General features: G+C 51.0%; 2 protein-coding genes and 1 long non-coding RNA gene across 7 annotated transcripts; 1 reads left to right on the top strand and 2 right to left on the bottom strand.

Annotated features, from left to right (window-relative positions):
* Positions 1 to 1,421: 1,421 nt before the first annotated feature.
* PTMS (parathymosin) lies at positions 1,422 to 5,491 on the bottom strand. The gene is made up of 5 exons (XM_075164794.1): positions 4,852 to 5,491; positions 4,074 to 4,145; positions 3,208 to 3,289; positions 2,988 to 3,052; positions 1,422 to 2,371 (listed from the first exon to the last, which is right to left on the bottom strand). The coding sequence occupies exons 1-5, from the start codon at positions 4,897 to 4,899 to the stop codon at positions 2,321 to 2,323; spliced, it is 318 nt and encodes a 105-aa protein (XP_075020895.1). The 5' UTR covers positions 4,900 to 5,491; the 3' UTR covers positions 1,422 to 2,320.
* A 3,201-nt stretch (positions 5,492 to 8,692) lies between these two features.
* MLF2 (myeloid leukemia factor 2) lies at positions 8,693 to 20,078 on the top strand. Of its 5 annotated transcripts, XM_075164812.1 has the most exons (11): positions 8,693 to 8,769; positions 9,383 to 9,490; positions 9,932 to 10,019; positions 13,340 to 13,413; positions 15,376 to 15,502; positions 15,973 to 16,008; positions 17,511 to 17,564; positions 17,977 to 18,102; positions 18,456 to 18,615; positions 18,704 to 18,944; positions 19,488 to 20,078. In XM_075164812.1, exons 3-10 carry the CDS (start codon positions 9,996 to 9,998, stop codon positions 18,880 to 18,882), a joined length of 780 nt encoding a protein of 259 aa, XP_075020913.1. In that variant the 5' UTR covers positions 8,693 to 8,769; positions 9,383 to 9,490; positions 9,932 to 9,995; the 3' UTR covers positions 18,883 to 18,944; positions 19,488 to 20,078. The 5 variants fall into 5 exon arrangements, with proteins under 5 accessions (XP_075020913.1, XP_075020906.1, XP_075020929.1 ...); XM_075164805.1 differs by lacking the exon at positions 8,693 to 8,769 and having other exon boundaries at positions 9,212 to 9,490; XM_075164828.1 differs by lacking the exons at positions 8,693 to 8,769; positions 17,511 to 17,564 and having other exon boundaries at positions 9,212 to 9,490.
* Positions 9,067 to 12,869, bottom strand: LOC142088965 (uncharacterized). The gene is made up of 2 exons (XR_012676070.1): positions 11,505 to 12,869; positions 9,067 to 11,032 (listed from the first exon to the last, which is right to left on the bottom strand). It is a non-coding gene; the product is annotated as an uncharacterized LOC142088965 (long non-coding RNA).
* Positions 20,079 to 26,770: the final 6,692 nt, after the last annotated feature.

A 26,770-nucleotide genomic window follows, 5' to 3' on the forward strand; every position in this document is an offset into this window, starting at 1 on the left:
CGGAGACTAGAACCCATCATTTCTTAAGGTGGAGCAATAGTAGGAATACAAAATTGCAAAAGCGCAGCTAAAAGATACATGCAGGTTGAAGCAGCGCGTTGATCACAGGGCCCAAGGCAGGCGGGAGCAGGGAGGGGTGTTGCAAGTCAATCCCAGGCAGCAGTTACCTGCTTTTGAAATGCTGTTGACAGGGGGAAGGCACCCTAACTGGCTGCGGCTCCAGCTGCCGAGGGAGCTCTGCGGGGTGGGACGGGGCTGCAGCGAACACGGCTGAGGCTGACCCTGGGCGGCAGAGAGAGGGCAACGACTGTGCTGCAAAGGCCCCCAAACGCAGAGCCCAGCACACGGCTCCAGCTGGAGATGGGGATGTCCCAGGACCGGAGGGGCCTGCTTGAACCAGGCCCATCTCCGCTGGAGGAGAAGGGCCCAAATCCCCTCCCTGACACCGAGCTGGGAAGGAGGGAAGGGGCCGGGGCAGGAGCACCAGGGCTGTGGTGGCCCTTGGGCTGAGATGAGTCCAGACCCAGCCAAGGCTCCACCAGCAAATGGGTGATGGGGGAGCGGTGCACCCACACCCTGCAGTGCAGTGAGATCCCACCGGGGATCATTCGCAGGTGGGAAGGGGCTTGGCAGCAGCTGTCCCGCTTGCACCACGCTTGTGTCCCTCTGCGCCCCAGGGGAAGTCCTGCAGCCAAATGCGGACATTCGGAGAAAATGACAATTGACACTTTGCGAGACAAGCAACTGTTTGCGCTTCCAGTATTTATCTGTTGCTGCAGTTGGACAAGGACAGTGCCACTGATGCTCCGGCAAAAGTTGGTGTTATTTACAGCTTCCGGTCTCGGTGACTTATTGCATGATTGCCAAAGTACGAGTTTAAAAAGGAAGAAACGCTAACAGCAACTTTAAAGGTCTGCAGAGATAAAAAGACAAATGCTTGACACATCTCTCCCAGGCAGCCGGTGGGACAAAGAACTGGAGCTCTTGCCTCTTAAAACACTTCCCTGTTGCTGCGACCGGTACTGCGTGGGTCGTGCCTGAGGGCAGCCAGGGCGGGGCGGCCGTAGAGCAGCCCGTGGCCGCGTCCAGCCGCCACAGCCTGGGCTCCCTTCCTGATCCTCTGCCCAGGCCTGACGGCGGTTTCGAGAGCTTCGCGATAGCCCCGGAGCTTTGTCCTGTTTGTGCCGCGCCCTCGCTGTGACTGCCCGGCAGATGGAGCTGCGCAAGAGGGCGGGAGCAGGACCCGCGCACGCTGGGGCCATTCGAATAATTAACACAGGTCTTTTGACTAATTTAGGGTTCCCCTTTCCACCTACTGCTGGTCAAGCCACTCCATCTTTCCGCAAATCAACTTCTACCGATCCGATCAGAACATAACCCAAGACATTACAGACACAACTGACCACACAAGCTGTTTGAAATATTTTTAAACGCTTTTATTTACAGTGCTAGTTGAAAACAATATATATATTTATATCTATCATCCTCGTGATGTCTGTGCCATAGAAAATGCTGTGGCTGTATTGCCTTTAATTTACAAAAAATGGTCACAAGAAAATCTGAAGGGAAAAAATGGAAATCAAAGTTTGGTCCCCAATTGTTTCTCTCTTGATTTGTTTTAAAAAAGCCTCCAAATTAAAAAACCATGCAGTTCAGATGAAATTCATATATAAAAACAACCCTTATCTTCTGAAAAATTCACGAGGGCCAGCTTGCTGTCATGTAAACTTGGAAAAAAAAAAAAGCTTAAAATAAATTCTGTCTCCGTGTGCGGTTTAATAGAACCATTATTTGCTTGTAATATTCTTTTTCTTTGTCTCTCAGGGTTCAACGGGAAAGCAGACGAGAGGAGGCCTAGGACTGGAAAATGCACCATGAGATCTGTGCCCGCAGCCTCCTGGACTCAGGGAGGATATCTGACAGCAGGTCTGGAGAGCAGAACCTGTCAAGAATCTCAGTCATACTAGTGACAAAAAAAGGAGGGCAAGTGAAAATGGAAAGAGAGGTGCTTGCCACGCGAAGAGCCTGGCACACGGGCCTGGCAAGGTTACGTACTGGGCCCCAGGAAACAATGAGATTCTCGGGGGAAGAGGATCATTTGTGAATGGGGCACGGGGGAATGGAATAATTTCAGCTGGGGAATGTCACAGATGGGCTAGACCTTCGGGTGAGAAGGAAACTGCTGTCTTCCCTGTTTGAGAGCATTTCTAATCTTCCCTCATCTGAGATTGTGTGAAGCCAGAGGCTAATGGGCAGTGCAAGCACAGGCTGGAATGGAGGAGGAGAGATGGACGGAACAGAGGAGATGGGAGGGGAGGACTCAAGCTGAAGACCCGTTTTCTGTCTTCTGTCTCTTTGGATCCACTTCATCCTACGTAGGACACAGGGAGGAAAAAAAAGGAGTTACCATCAAACAGTCACCACAGCAAGGCACATCATTTCTCCACAAAATTCTTACTGCTGCTCTTTCCTCCATACGGAAATCTCCATTTGGCCCACCCTAAATCCACTCTTTAAAGGACCTTTGAGCGCCTGACAACTGTTCTGTTGATGGTCACGGTTAAGACGTGGACAGCTCCATTTGGAGGGATATCCGTGCTGTTACTTTCGGGAGGTGTAATAAGCCCAGGCTCACATCACTTCAGACAGACCCTGAGATCTGCCCTTACAAGTCCATCTTCTGGCTTGAAGCCCAGAAGTCACAGGTATGTGAGGGGTCATCATCACCCAGCACAATCTCAAGCACCTTGACTCTCAAACATGCAGCACCGTGACCGCTAGTGGAAGGACCTGGATCCCACAAGGAGTCTACAGGGGTTTATTATCCCCTTACCACATCAGATTTGTTTACTGATCTGCTGCTGAAGCAGCAATGAGACCCAAGGTCAATTTCAGATGCTCAGCAACGGCATCCACACGGATTTGATCGGCACATAGCAAGTAACCTAGTTCCTTCTCACTGCCATTACTGTCACACTATCACTCACCTCTTCCTCCTCTGCAGATCGTTTTTCCGCATGACCATCCTGCTCTTGCCCATTCTCGTCTCCTTCTAAGCACAAGAGAGGAAATCACAGGTTAATTGAAGCAGCATTTAAGGGAACGTAATCTCACAGTCAGAGGGCTCAAAGCAAGAATTTCCCTCCAGCATCTTCTATTCCCCCACAGCCTGATTCCTTCCATTCTCCCTCTACCAATTATTCCTACCGTCATCCTCATCACCACCTTCTTCTTCATCCACGTCATCAGGATTCTCTTCCTCATCCTCTTCAGCTCCATTTTCCTCATCCTGAGTGAAACAAATCGGTCAGAGCAGAAATTGGTGTCAGGATGACATTCCCATGTGCTCTTTGCTGCAAGTGCAAGAAAAATCTCCACAGCTCCAGCCACTTCAGACTCCAGTCTCAGATGTGCATCAAGCGAGTGACCTCTGCACTGTTACCCAGACACCATCATTCCCACCATCCAGCTGAAGCCCTCCTCCCAACCAGCCTTCTTTCCAAAACCAATCCTTCCAGTCCCTCCGCACGAATATGAACCCCCTTGACTTCCACAAGCTTACATCCCGGCAAGATGCTGCCATCCCATCCCAACAATCAGAACAGAACATCTCTCTGGTTACAGGTTAATGACTTAGCCTGTGCTCGTAGTACATCTGCTTCCAGATCCCTTCTGACCTTCATCAATCTGTGCATTTCCTCCCTGTTCCTCCCCCCACCTTCTTCAACTTATACTCCTTATATACCTCAGGATACTTCAGTAGGTGCAGAAGCACATCTCCTGTGCCACCTTCCTCCTAACTCATACTTGCCCTTATCTCTGTTCCCTTTTTTGACCTTTTTTTCTTCTCACTGGGCCATGCTGACTACGCTAAGTCTTTCAAGGCTCATTCTCCACAATTATCCTATAGCTCGCTCTTCATTTGCCCCTCTCCCTTATCAGCTCCCCCGGCCTGTCCTCTTTCTTAATCTCCCATATTCCCTTCATATTCATTACCCGCAGCAAGTCAGGCTAACCACCGCTTATAAAACGCTCCCCAACGCCTCTAAATCTATCCCCCAGAAGGGCCTCACCTCTACCATCTCCTTCTTCTTTTCTTTGTGGACTGTTTTCTCCTCAAGTTTTTCCTTCTTTTCCTTCATTTCCTATACGCGAGATGAGAAAGACCATTCCGGTGGTCAGCGGCAAGAAAGTAAAAGACACTTAAACAAAGAAGGCTTAAAGGAGATGCAGGATAACGGTTGAAGGAGAGAAAACCTATCAGGCGTTAAATCTGCCCTCCCTGACAAAGAAAAAGCAGCGAAAACGCGTCAGAGCTACTTTTAGGCAACACACATGTGGAAACCAGAAGTACGGAAGAGTTTAAATGTTTTGGTTTGGGTTTTTGTTTTTTTTTTGTTTTTTTGTTTTTTTGTTTTTTTGTTTTTTTTTTTAAAGAACCTTGCCCGTAGGATCAAGGCCTTTCCGGCCCTCCCCCCGCGGCCCCGCGCTTTGTGTCCACACAACTTTCTGCCCGCCCGGTGGCCCCGCCGCCGTTAAACCGTTCCCTAACGGCTCTGCCGCCTCCCGCCCTGACGGCAGACCCGCCGGCGCGAGCCGAGCCGAGCCGAACCCAGCGCGCGCGCCGCCCGGCCAATGGGGGGCGGGGGCGGGGCGGGGGGGGCGCGAGAGCCCTCGCGCCCCCCCGCCCCGCCCCCGCCCCCCATTGGCCGGGCGGCGCGAGAGCCCCCCGCCGGCCGGGCACCTCAGACGCCGCTGTACGGCCCCGCGGTGAGGCGAGGGGGGCTGGTGCCCTTCACCCCCTCCCCCACCCCGCGTCGGGAGCGGGCCGGCCGGGGAGGGGAGTCTCACCTTAGCGCTCAGCTCCGCCGGCGCCTCCTCGACGCGTTTTTCCGACATCCTGGCTCGGGTAGCGAAGGGAAGAGGGAGCCGTCCGAGGGAGCCCGGTGGGGGGAGAGCGAGGAGGGCGTCAGAGGCGGGAGCGCAAAGTCCCAGCGATCCGGAGGCGGCGGGTTCCCGCCCTGGGGGCCAAAGTACCAGGGTCTCCCGCGGCGGGGGGATACGGCGGGGAAGGGGGTTTATATGCCGCCCGGTGACGAGGGAAGGAGGGACCTGGGGAGGGAGGGGAGAGGGACGGGAGGCGGAGGAGGGAGGGACGGGCCGCGCTGCGGGGAGCGCGGCCGCCAGAACAATGTGCGCTCGGCGCGCTACAAGGGCCGGCGGTCGCCTGGCAGAGGGGGCGCCGCCCGGCCCGTCGAGGCCGGGCAGGGGCGCGAAGCACAAAAGCTCCGCTCTCTGCCGAGCCGCAGAACGGGCTTCAGGCACTGCCGGGGGGGAGCCGAGCCCTCTGCCCGCCGCCCCTTCAGCGCGGCCGGCGGTGGGGAGGATGAGTCGCCCCTACCCTACAGCCCGGCCGCCCGTCCGGAGGAACCCGGGGTGGGCGCGGAGGGGTGCTACGGGGCCGTGTGGGAGGGCAGCGCTGGCGACGGCCGGGCTCACGCGGCCTCCTGCCTGGAATTTTCCACTCCAGCTGCCCGCCCTCCCCCTGGAAGCGCTCCCGGCGGCGGGACTCCTCCCGCCCGCCCCGCGGCCCGGCCCGCCCCTCCGCCCGGCGCTAGGCCCCCGCGCGGGAGCCCTCCGGGTGGGGGCGGGGCGGGAGCGAGGCTGCTTTTCCCGCGCTCTGTCCGCGGTGGAGGGAGAGGGCGGGGCCCAGCTCGCGCGCGCCTCGGCGAGGTAGCCGGTGATGGGGGGAGGGTTAGTGAGCGCATCCCAATTCCCCATATGAGGAAGGGCTAATGGGCGGGCGCCTGATTGGGCTATTCAAATGAGCCGTCTGCCTGGTAACAGGCTTCTGATTGGCTGCTGGGGGTAGGCCCTCTGGCGGGAGGGGGAGGGGGCGCGCGCGTAGGGACGGTTGCTGCAGTGAGGAGGGAGGGGCCGCTGGCACGTGGGGCGGTGGGGACGGCGCGCGAGGGACCGAAGGCGTGGGGTGGCGGCTGGGATCGCGCCCGCGGCCGGCCTCGCCTCCCCTCCGGGGGGTTGGGGGGGGTGTCCTGGCAGGAGTCCGGGACGGCTTGTGAGGAGAGGGGCCTGTTTCGAAGCTCCCGGGCAGCGCGGGGTGCGGGCAGCCCCTTGAGCGCAGCCGGCGCTTAAACCGGGGGAGCCCTCGGTGGCGTTAGCGGGGCTCCCCGCGGGGCTGCGCCCCGGTGTCTTCCTCGGCCTGTGTGCCACCCTACGGCAGGTATTAAGGCCGGGGCCCCCGTGAGGTTACCCCGGCGGCGGGTGCTCGGCAGGCTGCGGCGGTAACGGTGTTCCGCTGTCGTTCTTCGCCAGGGACAGCTCCAGCCGCCCGCTGCCAGCCTGGCCTCCCGCTCCGGCGGCGACGCGAGGCGAGCGGAGGACCTGCCGGGCAGCATACGGCGTGCAACACTGACCCCTGCCGCCGAGGCGTGCCCGCCCGCTCGCCTTGGAAACCGGGCTCTGCCCGCGCCGGTTGCGGAGGCGTTGGCGGTGCCTCCGGGCAGGGGGCGGCCCGCTGAGAAGGATCACCGCCCAGCCCCGAGTCGCCTTTTAAGCAAAAGTCCTTTCTGCAGAACGGCAGGTTGTGTCTTGCAGCTGCAGGGATTTGTTGCTAACCACACAGATGTTCCTATAGCCATGCTTCAGGCCGTTGTTTATCAGCTTGAGCAGACCGGGATGAGTAAATTCCCTTTGCCTTTCCCAGAAGATTTATATTGTCCCACTCTTAGTCACAGGCACACACAAAAGATCTGCATGCATTTGCAAGCCTATGTACAAAACTAAGCATGCACATGAGTACCTACGGATGTAGGTACACAGCCATTCTCACAGGTACAAGGCAAGGTTATTAATCCGTCTGGTTGGAAAATGTATTTAGGCACACAAGCCTGTCTTGTCCTGAAACAAACTCTGTAAACCTCCGTGCAAAGTCAAGATTTGGAACTGGTGCTCTGAGTTTGATCGAATGTGTTTCAGTTTGAGCATTTAATAGAAAAAGCAATTGGTGCTTGTGGAACAGGGAGAGTAATAAGTACACATTTCCTTACACATTGGGTAAATTATAATCTGTGTGACAGGGAGGTAGGAGGTCCCCACGTTGTCATTTCATCTCCTCCGCAGCTACAGCTGCTTCTCGCAGGTGATCTGACTAATCTATGTTATTCCTAGCTAGAAACAGTGCATAGTGCCTGCCTCAAAGAAATTGTCATGTAACCCAGACACACACATATTTAGACTAGTAACGAAATAACAAAGCATGAGAATACATGCATTAATTTTTTTTCCCCCTCCTGTTTCATAATTCTTTCTGGCCAGCTTCTCAGGTGTAGCTGCTATCAGCATTCAAGCCCAGGTTTGGTTCAAGTACCCTTCTTTCACCCCTCTCTTCTGCAAGAAGAAAATCTTAATTTCTGGAGCTACACCCAAAAATAGGAACCAAAAAAATCTATGAAGTGGCCAGATGTTGTTCCTCTCTGCTTCTGCTTGTCAGGAGACGCACGGCTCGTGCCTCTGCTGTTCTCTTCACCAATCCAGGTTTTTCATCCTTTCCTTCACACGCTCAGCTACTGAAAATGCAAAACTACACCAACATGCATCCCTTGCCAGAGACATTTTCACATTAATGCACAAACAGGCCTTGACACAACATCCTAGAGGGGAGAAAGCAAGGATTATATTCAGTGCTGTCGCTGTGCCCAAAGTGCATTGTTGACACAGCACACCCAGAGATGCAAATAGACAAACACCTGTTTGTGTAAGGGAAGCCTGTTCCCAACAGCCTGTGGGATGGGGCCACTTGGTCAGCTCTACAAACTGGTGTGCCACCTGTGACCGCTCCCTTCCCCCAGCACTTGCAGTGTGCAGCCTCACGTTTTCGCTTCTACGTGCCCCACTTTACCCTCTCTGCAATTTTTACCTCATCTGTTCCTTCTCAACTTTTGCCTCATACCTGTATCCTTGGCAGCATTTTTCCTGTGGCCTTCTCCCTGGCTTCCCTTTGCAACATCCTTCATTCCATGTACAAAATTAATTTCGCATCCCCTCCTTCACTTTCCACATGTCCCATTTTGCCCTGCGTGCCTGCATCAAGTATGTTTTTCCCTCTAAATCCTCTGTGAAACTCTTACTCGCACCTTGTGATGTGCCTACTTCTGCATCCCAACTCTTCTTGCCTTTCAGATCCTCACAATGGATTCCCTTGGCTTCTAGCATGCAGCTGCTCCACTCAAGGCCCGAGGGCATCGGTCTCACCTAACTCTTCCCTGTGTCTTGTGCTCGTCCATCTGATTTGTGCTGCTCTGCATTTCATGTGCCAGATCGATTTGCAGCTTTTCTCTGCTCCCCTCTCCCATCTGTGTTTTTCTCTTTGTTGCAAATGCGAGTATACTCATTGTGCGGTCTGCAGATGCGAGTCCCTTTTCAGTATGTTCTGTAATCTGCCTCGAGTTGCTTTGCCAACTCAGCAGAATATATTCCATCCTTTTCAGAGTCTTATGTCCTTAGACAAAATGAGGGAGGTGTAGAAGTTGCATGATATACCATTGTTCGGGAACATAGACAATATGCGTGTCTGTCTACAGCCCAGAGAACAATATGAATGTAATTTTCTCTGTACAATAAGTTACAATTTTTGTGCTGTACGCTGTTTGTGCTTTGTGTTTATGCAGGTGTGTGCATGTGTTTAGATGCAGTACATACCTACTTGTGTACAGTGGTGATATTTTCTCTCTGTTACATGCATTTACTTTTGTGAGTATAGAAAATATGGTACTTTTCTACTGAGGCGTTGTTAAGCTCGCATGTGTGTGTCTTCATATGTGAGCATGTGCTTGCATATGTGTCTGGGCTTTCATGCGTGGTGTGTATTTTTCTGCTTCTAGCATATGCAGGGTGCATGCACCTAGAAGCAAGTATTTATGCATTTTGTGTAATACCTTGCCAGTCTTGTCACTGTATTCTGTTGGGGGGGAGGCGGGTACTTTGTTGTTTATGTTGAAGGCTGAACTAACTCTAAGCCATTTTCTGAGCAACAGCAAAACACAATACTGGGTATTTCAAGAATTTTATTTTGTGAGCTAACTCATAAGTGGTTCCAAAACTCTTCCAAACTGTTTGCTGAACAACAAATGAGCAGAAGGTTGTATATTTGCATTAACTTTTCTTAGATTTACATAAATTCAGACACAGAGAGTATCTGTCCTTTTACTTACAGTGAAACTAGCAAAATCTCAATGTGCCGAGAGAATGTGTTTGAATGCATTTATGTATTTAATCCACATTGTTCACCTTTCTGTCCTGTGTCCATCAAAAATCCAGGCAGATAATCAGTTTTGTTCTTCTTTCATGATGCTGTATCCTGAAGTCAAGAGGAAATACCCAAGAATTCAACCACCAGCCAACTTTGCATTGAGAAATGGCTTCCTGAGGGGCAACACATTTAAATAAGCACTGCGGAGAGCTGGGAATCAGGGTAGGCAACACGATGAGAGGAAGCGAGAGGAGTAGAAGGGAGCGACGAGGAGTGACACAGCCTGTCAGAAGATTGGAAAGGGCAGGAAGGTTTTGAATCGTGATTTTTTTGAACCTCTCTGTGCTAACACAGCACAGATGGAGGACGTGGTTCTCACTCAGTGTGACAGACACATTCTTAACATGAGCAAACTATTCTGAAAGTAATCACTGCCATGCAACACAAGCTGCAGCCACCATGAGCCGGCTCTAGCATCCCAAATATGAATTGTCACATTTGAGGATCAAATCAGAGCTGTCCTTCACTCAGGGTGCCCTTCATCTGAGGTCAGAGTTAGTTGTTGGGTGAGGATTACGTAAGAGGCACAGATGAAGGGAACCAATGAGGAAATGGCTGTGGGTAGCTCGGACTTCTGATAACGAGGATTTCTTTGTCTTACAGGTGTCCACAGGGGCCTTGGAACATTTGGACACATTAAGACGCTGTGTCTGTCTTCCTGGCCAAAATGATCGGTCCCTGGAAGTGGCAGGTAACAAGGCATGATTTTTCAGCGTACTGTTTATTTACCTTCACCACGTGATGCTCGGTTTGCTTTTAAATGCTTCCGCTGTGGCTGCCCCTCTGGCTGGCTGTGCCGCCGAGGGCGGTGGGATGCCGGGGGGGGGGGCGGGGAGGCTGCCTGGCAGCAGCCAGCAGTAGGCGGAAGAAGGTGGAGTTGAGGGCAGCGGCGCCATTCATCCCTCTTCCATTTTGCCCTTCACTCACCTCCTCCCGGCTCCCTGCTGAGCTCCTTCTTCCTCCCCTTCCCCCATCCTCCACCGCCTCCAGCACAACCTGGGCAGCTTAAAAAAAAAGAAAGGAAGGAAATGGAGAGACATCGTTAACAGCCAACAGAAGCAGCCTAAATAGAGAATATGAGAGGAGCAAGATGTCTTGCTTTTCATTCACACCCTCACGTCCTTTATTATTCTAACCTAGCAAATGGCCATCCCCTTGGTGCACGTTAGACGTAATGTGGTAAGTACTATACAGAAACCTCTCCTACAAATAGCGTAGGAATACACCTGCATTTCTTAGAACTCTGGGCTTGTCCACATTCCAGAAAATGGTTGCGTTTCCAATTCCTCCTTCCAGGGTTTCACCCAGCGTTAGCCACCACCAGATTCCCTCAAGATTTGCTGACGTGGTAGTATCACTGGTAATGTAGCCTTTGGTAACATGGGTTCATCGCGTGTGAGCACTGCCTGTAAGGCTACAGAAATACCTGGTCTGACTCTCAGCCTCAGCCCCCTGTCTCATAAACTCAGCCCTTTGGGTCGCAGGCCACTTGCAGAGGAGCAGCATTAGGGACAGAAAAAGGATCTGCAAAGCAGTATTTGTTCCAAACTCCATTCTATTCCTTCCCTATCTCTGAGTTTGGAAGGCAGCAATGTCTGACTTAGTATTTGGAAAAAAACTGAGGGAGTCCTACCATCTCTAGGACGTTCCAGGAGTGGGAGGATCACTGGTATCTGGGGGACAGCAAGTCATTTTATCCCAGATCTGGGGACAAAAAGAAAAAAAAAAACAAAAAACAACAAAGCTGCTTAAGTTTTTGCCCAAGAACCTCTTTACCTGCCTTTGAATCCTGCCACTTGAGGTCAGCTCCACAGTCTAATCAAACACCAGGAGAGCCTCAGAGCAGAAGGAAAACAGACCAAACAGGAAACGCTTTCCAGACTGGAGGTCTCTGAAGGATGATTCAGAGTTGCAGAAGAAGAGGCTGAGGCAGCGTTAGCAGAGGCTCTGTATGAACTTCACTGTTCACAGATCAGCTCTGAGCTGGTGACAGGAGAGTGTTTCAGCAGTTCACCTACGAACAGGCTCCCTAAGGAGCGCTGCCCAAGAGGCCTGTCACTGCTCAGCCCGTGCCCTGCCCATAGGATCTGTCTCCACCTCACGATCCTGCACCACTGTGCTACCCACAGCTTCCATGTTGTGGACGTTAGCGTCATCCTCTTAAGAATGCACTTACTAGATACAATGGGGGACATCTGAAGAGTCTTCTGAAAACGCAGAGGCACAGGCCTCCAGTGAGAGGTCTTCTACCCTTTCTGGACACCCAAGCAGTTTTGAGGCCCGCTGTAGCAAGAAGAATTGCCAAGTCCCCTATGCATTCCACCATGTAAGCATGCTACCGGGTCATTTTCCTCTGTCAGACTCCGAAATCCAAGGACATGGCTCCTGCCACAACCCAGGAGTTCAATTTCTCAACCACATGTTGGAACTTGGTATCTTCAGTCTTTGGCATGGGTTTAGTCTGGCTCCTGCACACAGCGGGAAGGATGCAACAGTCAACAAAAACAACCGCGGAAGCCTGTGCTGGTCTCAAGCTGGAATGAGTCAGTCCGCTCTCTTCCTTCCAGTCCACTGGAGCAGGCGGCAGCTGAAGGCAACCAACACTCCCCAGGGATGGTGACTGGAGGTTCCCCGCCACCGCTCTGGCTGCACGCACCGAGTACCTGTGCTCCGTCTGTGGCTCCCCGTGACTGCCCGACGGCCCTCAGCTGGCTTACAAAGTACCCTCCCCGTTTCTGCCGGGCAGCGCACTGGCGTGCGTACGCTGTCCGTGCTGTGGGCACAGGCAAGCAGGTTTGTCAGTTGCCCCCGACGTGGCCACGCTGCGCAGGCAGCCCGGGCTGACCGCTGTCCCCGCTGGTCACCGGCCGCTGGGCTTCTTGTTATTGTGAGCTGCCAGGTGGCAACCTCCATCTCCTCTGTGGTGTCCCCTGGCTGGTGAGCATGGCAGAGGCGCCCGTGACTGTGCTCCCTCTCCTTCTGATCCTTCCAGTGCTCGCCTTGCCCATCAGCCGCCCCCCCTCTTACCGAGGCAGGACATGAGCAACACCCCCGGTGCCCGTCCGCCATTGCCTCTGCCCGAGGAACAATGGCCCGCTGTGTCTGGGCATGTTTTCACTTGCTGCCAGCTGCAGCTCGCTCCCGCTCCCACCAGGCAGTGCCGTGCGCCGGGCCGGGTGGCGGTGGCGGCACTGCGCCGCTCCGCTGCCCGCCGAGGCCTCCCAGACGGTAAGGCAGGCTGAGGAAGCCGCCGCACCGACGTTCGGCCTACGACCCCTCAGGCCCGGGGCGTCCTCCTCCGGCCGGCCCTGCGGAGGCGGGCGCGGGGCGCCCCGCTGGCAGAGGCGCGGCCGCAAGGGGCTGCGGGGCTGCCCTCGGGGCGCGCAGGCCGGCCTGGGGGTGCGGGGTGGCGGCCCCCGGGCGTCCCCGCCGTGCCGCGAGGGGCGCCAGGGGGCGCTCTGCCGAGCAGCCCTTCGGGCTTGGCCGAGCTTCGGGGCGCGCGCGCGCGGCGACATCGGCGCGAGGCGAGGGGCGGGGCCCCCCTTGCCCCCCCGCCCCCCCCGCTTTACCCCGGTAAGCGCGTCGCCGCCCGGGCCGGGGCGGGCGCGCATGCGCGGGGCCAGCCGGCTGGCGCGGGCGGGGCGGCAGCGGCGAGCGCGGTCCTAGGCCGCGATGGGAGCGGAGGCGTGAGCGGCCCGCAGGCGTCCTGTTGCCGCCGAAGGGGAAGGGCTGCGCCCGCCGCTCGGCACCCACCGACGCGGCGGCAGGCAGGGGAAGGGGCAGGGGCGCGGCGGGCGGGGCCGGGGCCGGGGGCGGGGCCCGAGCCCGGGCCCGGTGCCGGGAGGGCCGCGGCGGGGGGTCGCGGCCTAGAGCTCCGCGGGCGGGGGGTGCGCTGCCGTCAGCTGCCCGGGATGGGGCGATGCAGGAGGCGCGGGGCGGGGGGGCCGGTTCCGGTGCTCGTCCCCTCCCCGCCCTCTGCCGTCCTCACCCCCCCCCCCCTCCCCTCCGCAGAGGCCGCCCCCGACCGAGGGAAGCATGTTCCGGCTAATGAGGGATGGCGAGCCGGAGGACCCCATGTTTGCCATGTGAGTCGAGCTGGGTATCCCTCGGGGGGCTGGCGGGGGCCAGGTGTGCCCTACCCTCGCCTCCGAATAGGCGGGCAGGGGGCCTTCTGGGCTGCGGGAAATACTGCAGCGCAGCAGCTGTCTGGAGAAAAATACAAACATTCTCTTAAGGAGCAGCACAGGGAATAACCTGGTTCGTGTTGGTCTGATTTCTGTAATATTAGAGCATGGTCTTGGAGGAAAGCATAATTAAATAAAGTAGGCCAAAAGGCATTGCAACTGTCTAAGGAAGAGAGGGCTGGAATACCTAATCTTTTTCTTTGCACAAGGATTTTTTTTTTTTCTTATGCAAAGTAGGATTTCAGTTCAGATAGATAAAATCTACTCTTCCGTCCAGTGTTTGTTGCTGTTCTGCACAGGAAATCATTAACGGAGCTGGAGAAGACGGCTAAAGCAGTTGTTAAGTTGTAAGGAACTAAATAAAGAGAAGACAAGTAGTTTTGAAAGGCGAGTCTTGAAATCTAACAAAGGTCCCAAGAACTCTGCCTGGGATTCCTTTTACTGAATGTTTTTGTTTCTGTCCACAGTCCAGAAATTGGATGCTATTGGTAAATTTTGGCAGTGAAGCTAAGTTGGCAGTCCTTGCCAAAGTGGATAAGGACTAGACTGTAATAAAGTAAGAATTTGATTATGTTAAGCATGGCATTACTAGAAATCTGGTGGAATTAATTTATGTAGAAGAATAAAGTCCATTTTTTGTTTGTAAAACTGGTAATAAGCAAGAATTTTATCAGCTGTAAACAAATTAGCAGGAGAGGAGACCTTGATGTCCCAGTAGTCACAGAATGACTGTGTGTTCTCATTGATGTGGCAGGTATGAGTCTAGCTTTTATTATGGGCAGCATTTCCAGTAGAGACAGAAAAGTATTGGTTTGTAGTAGGTGCTTTTGTGATCTCAGGAATATTATATGCTGTTGAGGTTATTCACGCTCAGGAGGAATAAGTGCAGACTATAAGATGTACAGAGAAATGCTATGGTATTTCCTGGACTCTTTTTTTTACTTTGGCCACTGTATTCTGTGACCATTTGTCCCTATTCTTTTTCTCTCCTTGCTCCTCCAGTGTGTGTGAATGCATGCAGCCATCAAAGTGGAGGCTGCAAAAGAAGGAAAGAAAGGAAAACCAGTTAGGGACCCCAGTTATTGTTCCCTTTCCCTCTCTAATTTGCAGAAGCTGTATGTGGTCTCAGCCTCTCGACAGGTGTACACGTAACATTGCAGGAAAATAGCAGATGAAGATTACTTGGGGCAGAGCGATGTCGCACACTGTCAGGCCATACAATCCATTCTGGAGGTTTCAGTCTTGCATTTGAGTGTGTTTGTGCGTGTGCACGTGAAGGGGTGAGAGGGCAATAATTAGGAGTGCGTGCTCTCTGGTCCCATTAAGCATAGGAGCTTATAGGACCCTCTTTGCAGCCAGGAGGGTCTTTGTGCACCTCTCTGCAAAATGAAGAACTGCTCTTCTGGAAGGGTTTGATTGTTTAGCAGAGCTGTTAACGTAAAGGGTTTTGATAGTATAAGAGGGAATGAGTATGAAGTGATGGCGGGACCTGGACCGCATATCTGAGAAGTGGCTTTCATCTGTTAGGGCAGTGAGGTTCTGGAATGGCCTTGGCCATGCTTGGCCCTGAAGCGTTAGTGGGAGCAGAACATTGAACTACTTCTGAACAGACATCGGTTAGTACCTGAGAGGGATTCTGTGGTGGAATACTTTCAAGTACAAGAAATAAGATGGGATCCAGAGGTCCCTTCCAGCCCCAAGGATCACCATAAGCAACACCGAGTTTTTGGGATTCTGGATTTTCAGCTTGGAATGGAATGTACAGTTACATAAGAGAAACTCAAAGTCAGAATGGGTGGCTTATGCGGGGCTTTGTCTTCTGTCATACCTTCCTGACCATTGTTCTCTCAACCTTTCCGAAAGGGACCCTTTTGCCATCCACCGGCAACACATGAACCGCATGCTTTCTGGAAGTTTCGGGTTCGGCCCGCTCCTTGGCATCACTGATGGGACCACACCTGGGGCTCGCCAGGCTGGCCGTAGGATGCAGGTAAAAGAGGGGCTGAGTACAGGATAGGATTTCTTAAACTGCCTGTTAGCTTCTGTCTTCCACCGTCATTGGGTTGGGCATGCCCCTCACCTTCACATGGATGGTTGGCGCAGAATTAATCTTTAAAACAGTGGCGTTCTTGTCCTTTTCTTTACTCCATGTGCATTAATATATTGAACGCAACTGCGTTCTAGGTTGAACGGGAGGAAGGGAAGAAATATGTGTTATTTCTCAGGGCCATAAATCAATGTAATTGGGAGAAATTCAGGAGCATCACCATCATGTTTGGTGGTTTGTTAGGGGTGGTATGGTTTGAACTGCCATGAGTCTGTGGGGCACTTTCTTGAACTGTTTGTTGGTCCTGAGTATTCCCAGTTCTGTTTCTGAGGAGGATGAGGGTGTTCTGAGGAGGATCTAGTGTTTGGCTGTTGCAAGGTCATTCTCTGTTCTGTTTTCTGTTGTCCTGGCAGGCAGGAGCTGTTTCACCCTTTGGGATGCTCGGCATGGTAAGTGCTCTGTTTTTCTGGGTCAAATTAGAGGCTTTCCAAATAGCGGCTCCGTACTGAGATTCTTTAGCGCTCTGTGCAACTGGTGCTAAAATGTAGCCATCTGTGAGCAAGACCACCTATTCTAACGGGTAGCAAGGGTGGGAAGGTGTCAAGAGACCAGAATGAACTCTAGATTTATAGTAAACGGAATACGGAAGAGGGTGTTGAACTGAAACTGGGGGCAGCTGGTTTCTCCTGGACCTCTCTCATTGACTTGCTATATGACTTCAGGCCTTTCCCTTGTTTCTCCTCTAATGTTTTAATGTGGTCTGTGAGCTGTTTTAGAGAAGAGATTCTAACTCTGTTTATATGGGGAGGTTGTATATGCACCTTGACCAGAGAAGAGCCCTAAAGCTGTTACAGCACAATATTTCATAGGAATTGGGACACTTAATATCCAGGAAGAGCAGTTAGTCTCGTAATAACCTCATATGTCTGAAAAGAAGTTGCGGATCTGTTTGGAGGTAATGGAGGGACTGTGACAACGCAAGGAAAAGACCTAGCCATCAGTAGGCAGAGGTGACTGTTGAATCTGCTTTGCCAATGGTGGCGGATGGAAAAGCCAACAGAATACTTCAGGTGAACAGGACTGGAATGAGAATGGCTGTGTGTATGTCAGAACACCGTGTTTGGAGTGTGCTGATCTCCGACATCTACTGAAATAATACAGTGGAAATAGGTTATTCCAGATCCAGCAACTTTAGCTGCCTTGCTCTGCAGGATTGCCTCAGTGAGAGAGACTAAGCGTCCTGGAATTGTTGTAGCTCAGAGAAGGATTAATAAGAATACAAACAGATAGACTTCAAAGGATAACAACAGTGAGTACTGCTCTGATGGAAATGAGAACAAGAGGCTACTTGAGGAAACAAAAAAATCAGCAAGTTTAAACTGACATAGTAATTTTGTTTACATATTGCACAATTAACCTGTGAGACCTGCTGGCCCAGTATATTATTGCAGCCTTTAGGTTTACAAGATTAAAAAGTCAGGTGCTTGTAGGGAAAATAAGACAACCTGTTACTATGTTAGAAAGAATACAATCAATGGAAACCTCCTTGTGATTTAAATTAAAAGTTGGCAGTGATGAGGTGAAAACATCATCGAGGATGACTGTCTTATGGTTAAGATCACTGTTAGTGCACATCCTGAGATTTCTTCTCTTAGCTTTACTGAGTGCCCAGACTCACAAACCCCAGTGCATCGGGAGTCAGACCCAAACTAAAAGAACAACCTTTGCTGTATCCAGAGATCTGGAGAGCCAGAACACTTGGGCAATGCAACCTGAGAGAACGGAGAGAACAGCAACCCCAAATCCTTTCTGCACTACTGAAAGAAAGGGAAAAGAACAAGGTTTTTCTTCTTAGGCAGCAGTTTTTTGTCCCTTGCAGATAGTTTGTTGTTCTTTCCTCCTGTATCTTTCCCAACTGACTATTCTTGTGTTCTCTTTTCCTTTTTATCAGGCAGGTGGCTTTATAGATATGTTTGGGATGATGAATGACATGATTGGAAACATGGTAAGAACCCTCCATAAACCAGTCTGTATTGAGGGTGCTCCTGCCGTCCCCTCTAATGTCTCCCATCTTACTGTGCTGCTTTGGTATGGGCTGTTCTCAAGCTGCCAAGGTGGCAGAGGCTGTAAGCCTTGCTTCATGACAGGATTCAGTGATAGAGAGCTTGTTCCTGAGACGTACCCTCTAAGTGCACGGAGGAGAGATGGGTGAGGAAGGAAGTGTGGGGGTAGACTTGTTTAGCAAGAAACAAGAAATAATTTGACAGGAAGATGTATTCTCCAGAAAGATGGACCCATGGGGATTGTATTCTTCCTACTGTAATTTCTTCCTGCTTCGTTGTATAGAGAGAGAATTAGCTGCCATCTCTTCTTTCCTCCCATTCCTTCTTTATACCATTCCCCATTTCTTCTTGCAGGAGCATATGACAAGTGGTGCTAACTGCCAGACATTTACCTCCTCAACTGTCATCTCCTATTCCAACCTGGGTGATGGGCCCAAAGTCTATCAAGAGACCTCAGAGATGCGTTCAGCACCTGGCGGGGTAAGGAGGAGGCTGCAGTGCGTCTTCCCAGCACGAGGCTGCTGGTTTTGCTGTGGGTGGCTAGACTTCATTTGGTGGCTCAGTGCTGGCCACCCACAGCACTTCTGCTTTGCAGTCAGTTGCAGTTCGAGGAGCACGTTGTGACTCACTGAACCATGCTGAGGGCCACTGGGAGGGGATGGGAAGTGCTGGCAGGGGGGAATCCATTCTTCCCTCTTCATTATGTTGTGTCTGACATCCTGGGAGTGGTGGCAGTGCAACGTGACTGAAATACTGCAGGCAGGAATCAGGGTGCCTTATGGGGCTGGGGGAATGAATTAAAATGTTGATCCTACACGGGAATCTGCCCCCAGATCCGTGAGACTAGACGGACCGTAAGGGACTCAGACAGTGGCTTGGAACAAATGTCGATTGGACACCACATCAGGGAGCGGGCCCACATCATGCAGCGGTCCCGGAACCATCGCACGGGTGACCAGGAGGAGAGGCAGGACTACATCAACATGGATGAAAGTGAGTACTGTCCATGTCCTCCTCCCAGCAAACCCAGGTGCCGCTTCCCCACCTCCTCCCCGTCCGAGCGTGTTCTTTCCTTACATAGGTGATGCAGCCGCATTTGATGATGAGTGGAGGCGAGAGACATCCCGTTACCGGCCGCAGCGGGGGCTGGATTACCGACGTCATGAAGGCAGTGGTGGCCGTCGGGCTGAAGGGACTCGTCTTGCGATCCAGGGCCCTGAGGATTCTCCCTCCAGACAGTCCCGTCGGTATGACTGGTGAACCCAGAGCAGACCTTGTGGGGGGTGCAGCGTGGCCACCCCCAAATCTACCTACACGCTCTTGTAAGTCTTAACAAGCTTTTTTCCTCACCTTCTACTACGTAGTTGCCTCTTAGCCATATAACTTTTTTTTTCACTGCCCCAATCTTATATTGTTTTGAAGTGTTGGTTGGAAATGGGTTTTCCCGCTTAATCTAGAGAGCAGGGGAAGATGTGAATTTTGAGAAAATACTATTCGGAATGGGAAGGTGGAAGCTGTTTAAGTTAGCTTTGTCATCAACAAAAAGTGTGGTGTCAGCCTTAACTGATGGTTGAAATGGTATGAAGCGATGTAGAATCGCAATCTGTAGAGTGTTTATACTGTGATTGTATAGAAATTGGAGACCATTTGCTGTCAATCCAGTTTGAAAAGTAAGTGCGCGCTGGTGTCTGCTCTCCCGTGTTTTCAATAGGCTTCACTAGGATGTGATCTAGTTCTTGAAAAGGGACTTTTTTCCTTTTTTTTGATGTCTGGACATCAGGTTTAAACATGTCTTTATCTGTCTTCTGTGCTGCTTTCTAGTCACCATTTACTACTCTTATGTTCTCTGTTTCCCTTCCTCCTAGGTACAGAAAGTGAAACTCTGAAGCCCCTTCAAAGCACCACTTGGACCTTCCTCAAATTTAGTATTAACCTCCCTCCCACTTAAGAATTGAAACAAAGCAACTAATCTTCTGCATTGCTCTTTTTTGCCCCATTTGGGTGCTGCAGTGGGGCATGGGGCATCTCACTGATGTGCAAGGAATGCATTAAATGCCCATTCCCCTTCTGCTCTCCCTTGGTTCTGTTCTTTCTGCCAGTAGTGGTGGGCATGAGGAGCTGCCACCTTGCCTCTTCCATCCTTTCCGCTCTTTCTGTGCTGGGTTGGGCTGGTTCTGAAGTTTGTGTTTAGTCCCCTGTGAAAGAAATATGAGGGAATTCTGCTAGAACCCCGTGTCAGTCCCCTCAGCGGGACAGAGGCTTCGATTCCCCTCCTGCTCCTTGGTGCAGCTATGGAGAAGCAGAAGGATGTGTGCGTTAGAGAAGGCAGGAGCAGAACAAAAGCTGGATCAGCCTGTGGGCCCCCCCCGACCCCTCTTCAATCAGCTCCCCCACTTTTTTAATTTGTGAAACTTGTAACTAGATGTTTACTGAATAAAGAAACAAACTGTAAAGAATTGTTGGATCGATCTTTACCTTCAGCTAACCTAATTGTACCTGCTGTGGAATTAAGTAACCTCTTTCATATCCTTTCATATCCTTGGGAAATTGCTGAGGAGAAACTTGGTGTTTAATTCTAAGGCTTTATTTTCTTACAGAAAATAGCCTTATAGCCTTCCCATATGGTTACAAAGTGAGAGAATGCTCAACACGGAAATTGTGAAAGAAGACCCAAGAACCCACCGTTTGCAAAAATACCCTTTAATTGCTGTAGCTTTGCTGTGCACTCAAGGGAGATTGGTTGGTCGTTCTTGCTGCCTGGTCATCTGTGCAGCCCTGAATTGGGCCTCTGGGGTTCCTGCATGGCTAGGGAATATTTCCATTATTTTCTCATTATTTCTCTGCAACTGAGGCTGATGTTATTACGAATGACCTTTTCTTAACTTCTTCAGTATTAGGTGAAACTTGAGAGGCATTAGGAATACAGGACTAGGGAAGATCTCCTGGGTTCTCGGGCCAGCTTCCTGCTCGGGCACGTACCCTTACATAAACCTTTTCATCAACTCATTTGGAACAGAAGGCAGGAAATCGATGCATGACTTACATTGGGAAGTGGTGTGCTGGGATCTTGCCCGTCTATCCCCATGTTGTACATCTGGGCACAGACAGAGGGACAGACACCTTGCTGAGGACTGATTATCTCGCCCTGAAAACGATGCAGAGTCCAGCCCCTGAAAGCTTAGGGCAGAGTTTGCACGTGCTCCACCCTTCAAGGAAGGGCAGGGCGATGGCAGGCCCTGTGCCCGCTTCCCCACGCTGTTGTCTCCCATAGCAAACCTGAAGTCCTGGTCTTCAGGTGATGGGTCCACATCCGGGGTGCAGTTGGAGAGGTCTCCGGCATCTGGGAGAGTGAAGGGAGGGACCTCGCTTGAGATGGTGAAGTAAGTGTTGGAGGGGGATAAGCCAGTGACCCGTTGGGAGTGGACTAAGTTTCTGGAGATGTCATAGTCAAGGCAGACCCTGAAGAGAGCAAGGCCAAAGGAGGAGCTACACAGAAAAAAGCAGGGCTTGGGAGAGGTTTAGTGGTGGACAAGTCATCTTGGGTTTGCCAGACTTTGAGAGAAGGAACTGGAGCAGCAGCAGCAGCCCTCATCTCAGTGGTAGCCTCGACGTGGCGCAAGATGTGGGTGCTGTGACCCAGTGAAGAACCAAAGGAGCTCAGAAAGGTGCTTTCAGCGTCGAGGCAGTGGTGGCAAAGTCCTGGCCATTCTCTGAGGCGTTGTCTGAGAAAGAGAACAGGGAGATGGGCAATGGTGGTGGTGGGGATTAACTCGGACCTTAAGGTGTGAGGATCCATTCCGGCTTGGTCATCAAATTCCTAATATTGACAGAGAACAGATAGAAATGTGGTAACCGGGATGTTGGTGGCATGAGCTGTTGCAACAGTGACTCCCTACAAACTGGGCTGACACTTGAGCAGGTGTGCCTCTCTGAGAAAGAGATGCTTTTACCTGGGTTCAGCCTCTGCGCCCTGTTAGGTGCTGCCCTGCTCACGGACCTGGGACCCTTGCATGCTCTTGCACTCCATGCTGTGTGGGGGTGTGATTTACCCGGCTGCTTGAGCCTTGCTATAACTGCTGTACGGTTGTTTCCAAGATCTCGGACTTCTCCACGCATGACAAGGCTCTGGAAGTCTAAGGAAATGGAAAAGAGGCCCTCTAGAGTTAGAGGAGGACTTTGTGTTAAGACTGGGAAGCAGAGACAGGAACCCAGAAGAGACTTTCAGAGATCCCAAAAGGTAAGTACAGGGAGTGTATTGGGAGGGTCTCCCCTTCGCTAGTCCCGAGGCTGACGTGGAATGTTAACCTCTGACTTCAGAGAGCAGGAGGTCTTTTCCCAAAGAAGGGGGATAGTAAACCTCCCTTGACTCCTCCGGTCCTGGGAGGCCGTTCTTCACCTGCTGCTCAGGGTTCTGCTGAAGAAGCCTTCCCAGCTGCTCCAGGCTGGCACTGATCCGGGCACGGCGGTGCTCTTCCGTCGGTGGCTTGAAGGAACGTGAAGGCAAGGAGAAAGAGGGCAGATCTGTACCCCAGGGGGGGCCTTTTGCTGAGTTGCGCTTGGGGCTCTCCCTTTCACCGATACCCAGTTTGATGCAAATTCACTTACTCATCACTGACGTAGGTTATTAATCCAAAGGAAGAGCATGCAGAGAACTGCACGGAGGCAACAAAAAGGTATGCGTGCACAACCAATGATTTACTCCTCTTCCACTTCCTTTAGACAGGCTTTCTTTAGAGAAGCTCTAAGTTGTAAGCAGGTACCTGAGTCCGTGTGCGCAGCCCTGCTCTGATTGAGCTGCCTAAAACAAGAACACCCACGCAATCAGAAAGCCCACCTCCGTTACGCCACCCTAACCTCGGCATTTAGACCACACCTAAGTCTGGCTACTTTTTTCCCATTAGTTACAGTTTCAAGTGAAAATGGTTTCCTGTTAAAAGTAGCCCACCTGCTGTATCAGGGCAAAGGGAAGGCCTGGGATGAGCCTCTTCATTTCTGAGACGTCTGTGAAAAGCTCTTCCAGCAGGATGGAGAAAGAGAGGATTGGATGTTCCCAACATGAACGTCAAACAGTGTTTGTTTAAGATGCGCAGGGCGTGGTTCCAAGCCGTCCTTACCCATCCGATGGAGACAAAATCATCCTCCCACAGCTGTCACCCTCAAATAGTTGAAGCAGCAAGGCAATGCAGTCCAGTGGTACTTCTGGATCTTGCTAAGGAGCAAGCAGGGCACCTGGAGTGAGACAGGGGCCTGCCGAGTTTAAAAGGGGTGAAGGGGGGGTGAGCAGAATGAGGTGAAGAGAGGCTGGGGACACTGGTAGAGGGATGGATGGCATAACCTTGGATGAGAGCGCATTAGCTGCACACAAATAGAATAGAAGCTTAAGGGGTTTTGTTTGTTGTATATTCAGTTTTCCATATTTGAAAATTTATTGTGAAAATAAGAGCTAGCGGGAACTTTGTCCTTAAATGTTTTTGTCAGTAGCCCTGAAGCTCTGTGCACCTTTCACTGTACTTTTTAAAGCGTTGTAGAATACTGGGGAAATACAATGAGCCTGGGAAAGCTAACCTTGTGCCAGTACTTGTAAAGAGTAAATGAGATGATATCCACAGCTGTAAACCAGGTAAACTGACATTAAGTCAAGATAAGAGATGGAAACCACATTAAATTTAAAAATAAAAACGGATGTATCAGGTTTTTAAATGTTCTTGATCTCACTTTCTCAAAATTGTTTCTGTCCAACAGCTGTACTATTTTCTGATGAAATCATGGGTTGGGTTAACAAAGGCACTACAGCAACCTAAAGTTAAAGGTTACACGAGCACGAGGTATCTTACTTAGCCACACAAGACTATGCTCTGATTTAAAATAAATAAAAAATTATTAAAACAACAAAAGGGCCGATATTATAAATTGTAGTTCACTGATAGATTTCAAGTAATGAGGGGAAAAAGAGACCCCAGAATATGAAATTATTTATTTCTACTAGAATGCTGTTCTGAAACAAATGCTCATTAGTAACTTGATTAATGATCTGAAAGAAGGTATTAAACCAGTGCTCATGAAGCTTTCAGAGGACCCAAAGATGCATGAAAGTGATAAACGATGGAAAAAGATGAGATGTGCAGAGCAGTCCGTAACTATTGGTGTGGTGTTTATTTATAAACAGTAAGTATTTTTGGCTGCAGTGAAAGCAGAAAGACATTCATCCAGGAACATCCTGTGCTTTTTCAAGATGGAGGACTGTTTTCTGGAAACCCTGGAGGGACTCCAAAAAGAATTGGGGGATTGGGAGATAACCAAGTAAATGAATGGTACTTGCATAATTCTTCATCCGTGGAGATGGGTTACACTTGGATGCGTTAGCCTGCGTTCACCAAGAAGGGAGGTAAAGTTTCTCCCCTATATCGCAGTAGTGAACCCATTGTGTGAAATCTGAGTACACGACACTAAAAAGGACGCCAAAGAGTAGAAGGACTCAAGAAGGGAGCAACAAGGATGACTTGAAGCCTGGAAACACTGGCTGGCACTACAAGGTAACATGAACTCAAGACCCTTGTATCTGAGCTCATTCTGCTTGAGCACCGGCTGGCGTTACCTATATGAGATGAGGATGGGGATGAGGCTTCTGACGGTAGAGGGCTCTTTAACCTAGCAGAAAACGTGCAGCTACCTAGTGATGGAACTGGAAATGAGATGCAGACCTTCACGGGAGAGCGTAGTCATTAGAGCATACCTGGATTTTCCAGCTCTCACTACTCCAAACCTAGATGGGATGTCTCAAAGAGAAGTTGGAGAGTGGGCACAGGAATGGGGTGAGGTAGTTCTTGGCCACTTGAGAAGCCAAACGACATGGTTATACCTGTCCCTTCAGGCTTTAAAAATCTATGAATCAGAGAGGAAAGCAGGCTGGCACAGTGCTAGACTGCAGGGAAGGGTGGGAAGGGGAAGAAGACACCTGGTGGCTTGACGGGGACGTCAAAGCTCATGGGACCACAGACCGAGTTGCAGGAAATGGAGCTCTCTGTGGGCACAATGGTTGGTTTGGGAAACAAACATGCACTTCTGTGGGGCGAGAGTGTAAAATCCCACAGGCAAATGCCACTCCCATGGCACCAACTCCAGTGTTCGAGAACAACAGGATTTAAAATAGACCTCAATACAGGGTCTAGGTTAAAATCACTTGTTGGATTTTGCAACATTTTTCTACTTTCCAAAACACTCTAAAAAATGACTTGATTTTATTTTTCAGTCCTGTCTTAAATGTAAATATTTTTTACCTCCTGGGAATTTTCTTTTTTAAAGACAACACTTCAAAAAATGTCCCCATGGGGAAACTCCACTTGGGTTGTTATTACTTCCACTATCTCCTCACATCTGGCTGTTTATAAATCCTGAGGGCACTTAATACAAACTTAGGGTGGGAAAGAAGGAGATACAAAGGAAGGGGAATAGAATAGACACTACCTATCTCCAACTGCTGCTGCCGTAATGATCAGAGCTAAGCTGGAAGTAGAAATACTAACCTCATGATATCCATTCCTTACTAATAAGAGAAAAGGAGAACAAAGATTGCAAAAAATAAATACGTGAGTAAATAAATAAAACCCAGGCACATATTGCCAAATTGGATGAAGGTACCGCACAGGAGGACGCAGGTGGCCTTAAAGGTATCAGTAACAGCAAAGGGACTAAAGTTAGTCGCACAAAGTAAAAGGCAAAAGGCACATAGGACCTAAAATCAAGACTTTCTTAGCTGTAAGCTGGAGCCTCTTTGCTTATAAGCAGCAGAAAAGAAGACAGACTCAGGATCACCAGTGAATCATACGATAACTGTAAGCACCTACCGAGGCACTGAGGAGAAGGCGCACGCAATCCGGGAGGCGTTTCTAGTAGCTATAGGTATGCGTTACTGTCGCTGTGCAAGATGCTGGTAGGACTTCACCCGTGGAAGAGAACTGTGGTCATTTCTAGCCAAGAAAGCTTAATTTGAAGTGCAAGCAAGAGCAAGCTTGTAGGATAGCCTATAAGCTATGGAGAGCTCACAATGCCTGAGGAGGCTGGTTTGGTTAGTTAAGCAAAGTGAAGTCTATACTCCAGGGAAATAAACACCAGGGAGGAAGAACAGCTTCAGCTAAAGCCGCACTGGCACAGGCACAAGAGAATATAAACTAGCTGTGAATCCATTTAAGCTGGAAATTAGAAAAACTTTCTAACTACAGCAGTCAGGTTCTGGGGCAGCCTGCCAAGGGGACTAGTGGGGACAATAAAATTAACCAGCTTTTGGTTGGCACTTGAGAAGCTTTCGCAAGGGATTATGAGACCATACTGGGAAGAGATCACACTCAGTCACTAGGACGGTCATCAAGAGCCTTCTTCTCACTTCTGCTCCCACCGAACAGATCATCCATCTTCCCACATCCCAAAGCCAGTGCTAAATGCTTCAGAGGCAGACGCAGGGAATCCCGCAGGAGACAGGGCGAAGCTCCCCAGAAACATTTTCTCCTGATCCCAAGGGGCTGGGGCTTCACTTGCGCCTTGGAGCAGGAGGGCTTAGGGTTGCTGTTAACGCATGCACAAGTGCTACAGTAATTCTGGCCGTTCTTCTTAGCCGTGTAAGGGTCACGGCTCTTGAATCTGGCTGACATTTCGGTATCTATTGAATTCATCACAACATGAATATAATCGCACATTGCACAAAGAGTTTTGTTGCAAACGAACTCCTTTCCCCAGCAGTGGAAGAGCCTGCCACCAGCAGAGGAGGCAGAGGAAAATCCAGCCCAGTTCCACACCACACCAGCAGGGATGCTCCCAGAAAACTGGAACAGCCCCATGGACCACGGGACTCTTTCGACTACCCTACCTTGCACTGCGTGACAGTCCTGCAGAGCCAGGGCCTCATCCCAGCAGACCTGGTCCAGCCATGGCAAGAGGCAGGCACAGCCCTCAGTGGCTGCTGTCGGCAGGGAGCCTTTGCGAGAAGGTACAGCCCAACGGGAAGCAGCCCGGAACACCCATCCGTCTGCGTCGGTTCACCCAACAGACCAGACCTGTCAGGCACCCACCTTCCACAAAAAGCCTTCGGAGGGGAGGTGAGCCAATGCCCCGTTACAGCAGAGGTGAGGCATCCCTGCTTTTAGCTCTGGAGGAC

This window comes from Calonectris borealis, chromosome 1, assembly GCF_964195595.1.
Source record: "Calonectris borealis chromosome 1, bCalBor7.hap1.2, whole genome shotgun sequence".
NCBI lineage: Eukaryota > Metazoa > Chordata > Aves > Procellariiformes > Procellariidae > Calonectris > Calonectris borealis.

What these genes read in the sequence shown, in the direction of transcription:
- PTMS (XM_075164794.1), bottom strand. Translation starts at nt 4,899, where the DNA reads ATGTCGGAAAAACGCGTCGAGGAGGCGCCGGCGGAGCTGAGCGCTAAG. An exon ending in AGGTGGTGATGAGGATGACG is followed by an intron (nt 3,053 to 3,207) that starts GTAGGAATAATT and finishes TCTTGTGCTTAG; the next exon opens with AAGGAGACGAGAATGGGCAA. An exon ending in GATCTGCAGAGGAGGAAGAG is followed by an intron (nt 2,372 to 2,987) that starts GTGAGTGATAGT and finishes TGTCCTACGTAG; the next exon opens with GATGAAGTGGATCCAAAGAG.
- MLF2 (XM_075164812.1), top strand. Translation starts at nt 9,996, where the DNA reads ATGATCGGTCCCTGGAAGTGGCAG. An exon ending in ATGACATGATTGGAAACATG is followed by an intron (nt 17,565 to 17,976) that starts GTAAGAACCCTC and finishes TTCTTCTTGCAG; the next exon opens with GAGCATATGACAAGTGGTGC. An exon ending in CTACATCAACATGGATGAAA is followed by an intron (nt 18,616 to 18,703) that starts GTGAGTACTGTC and finishes TTCCTTACATAG; the next exon opens with GTGATGCAGCCGCATTTGAT.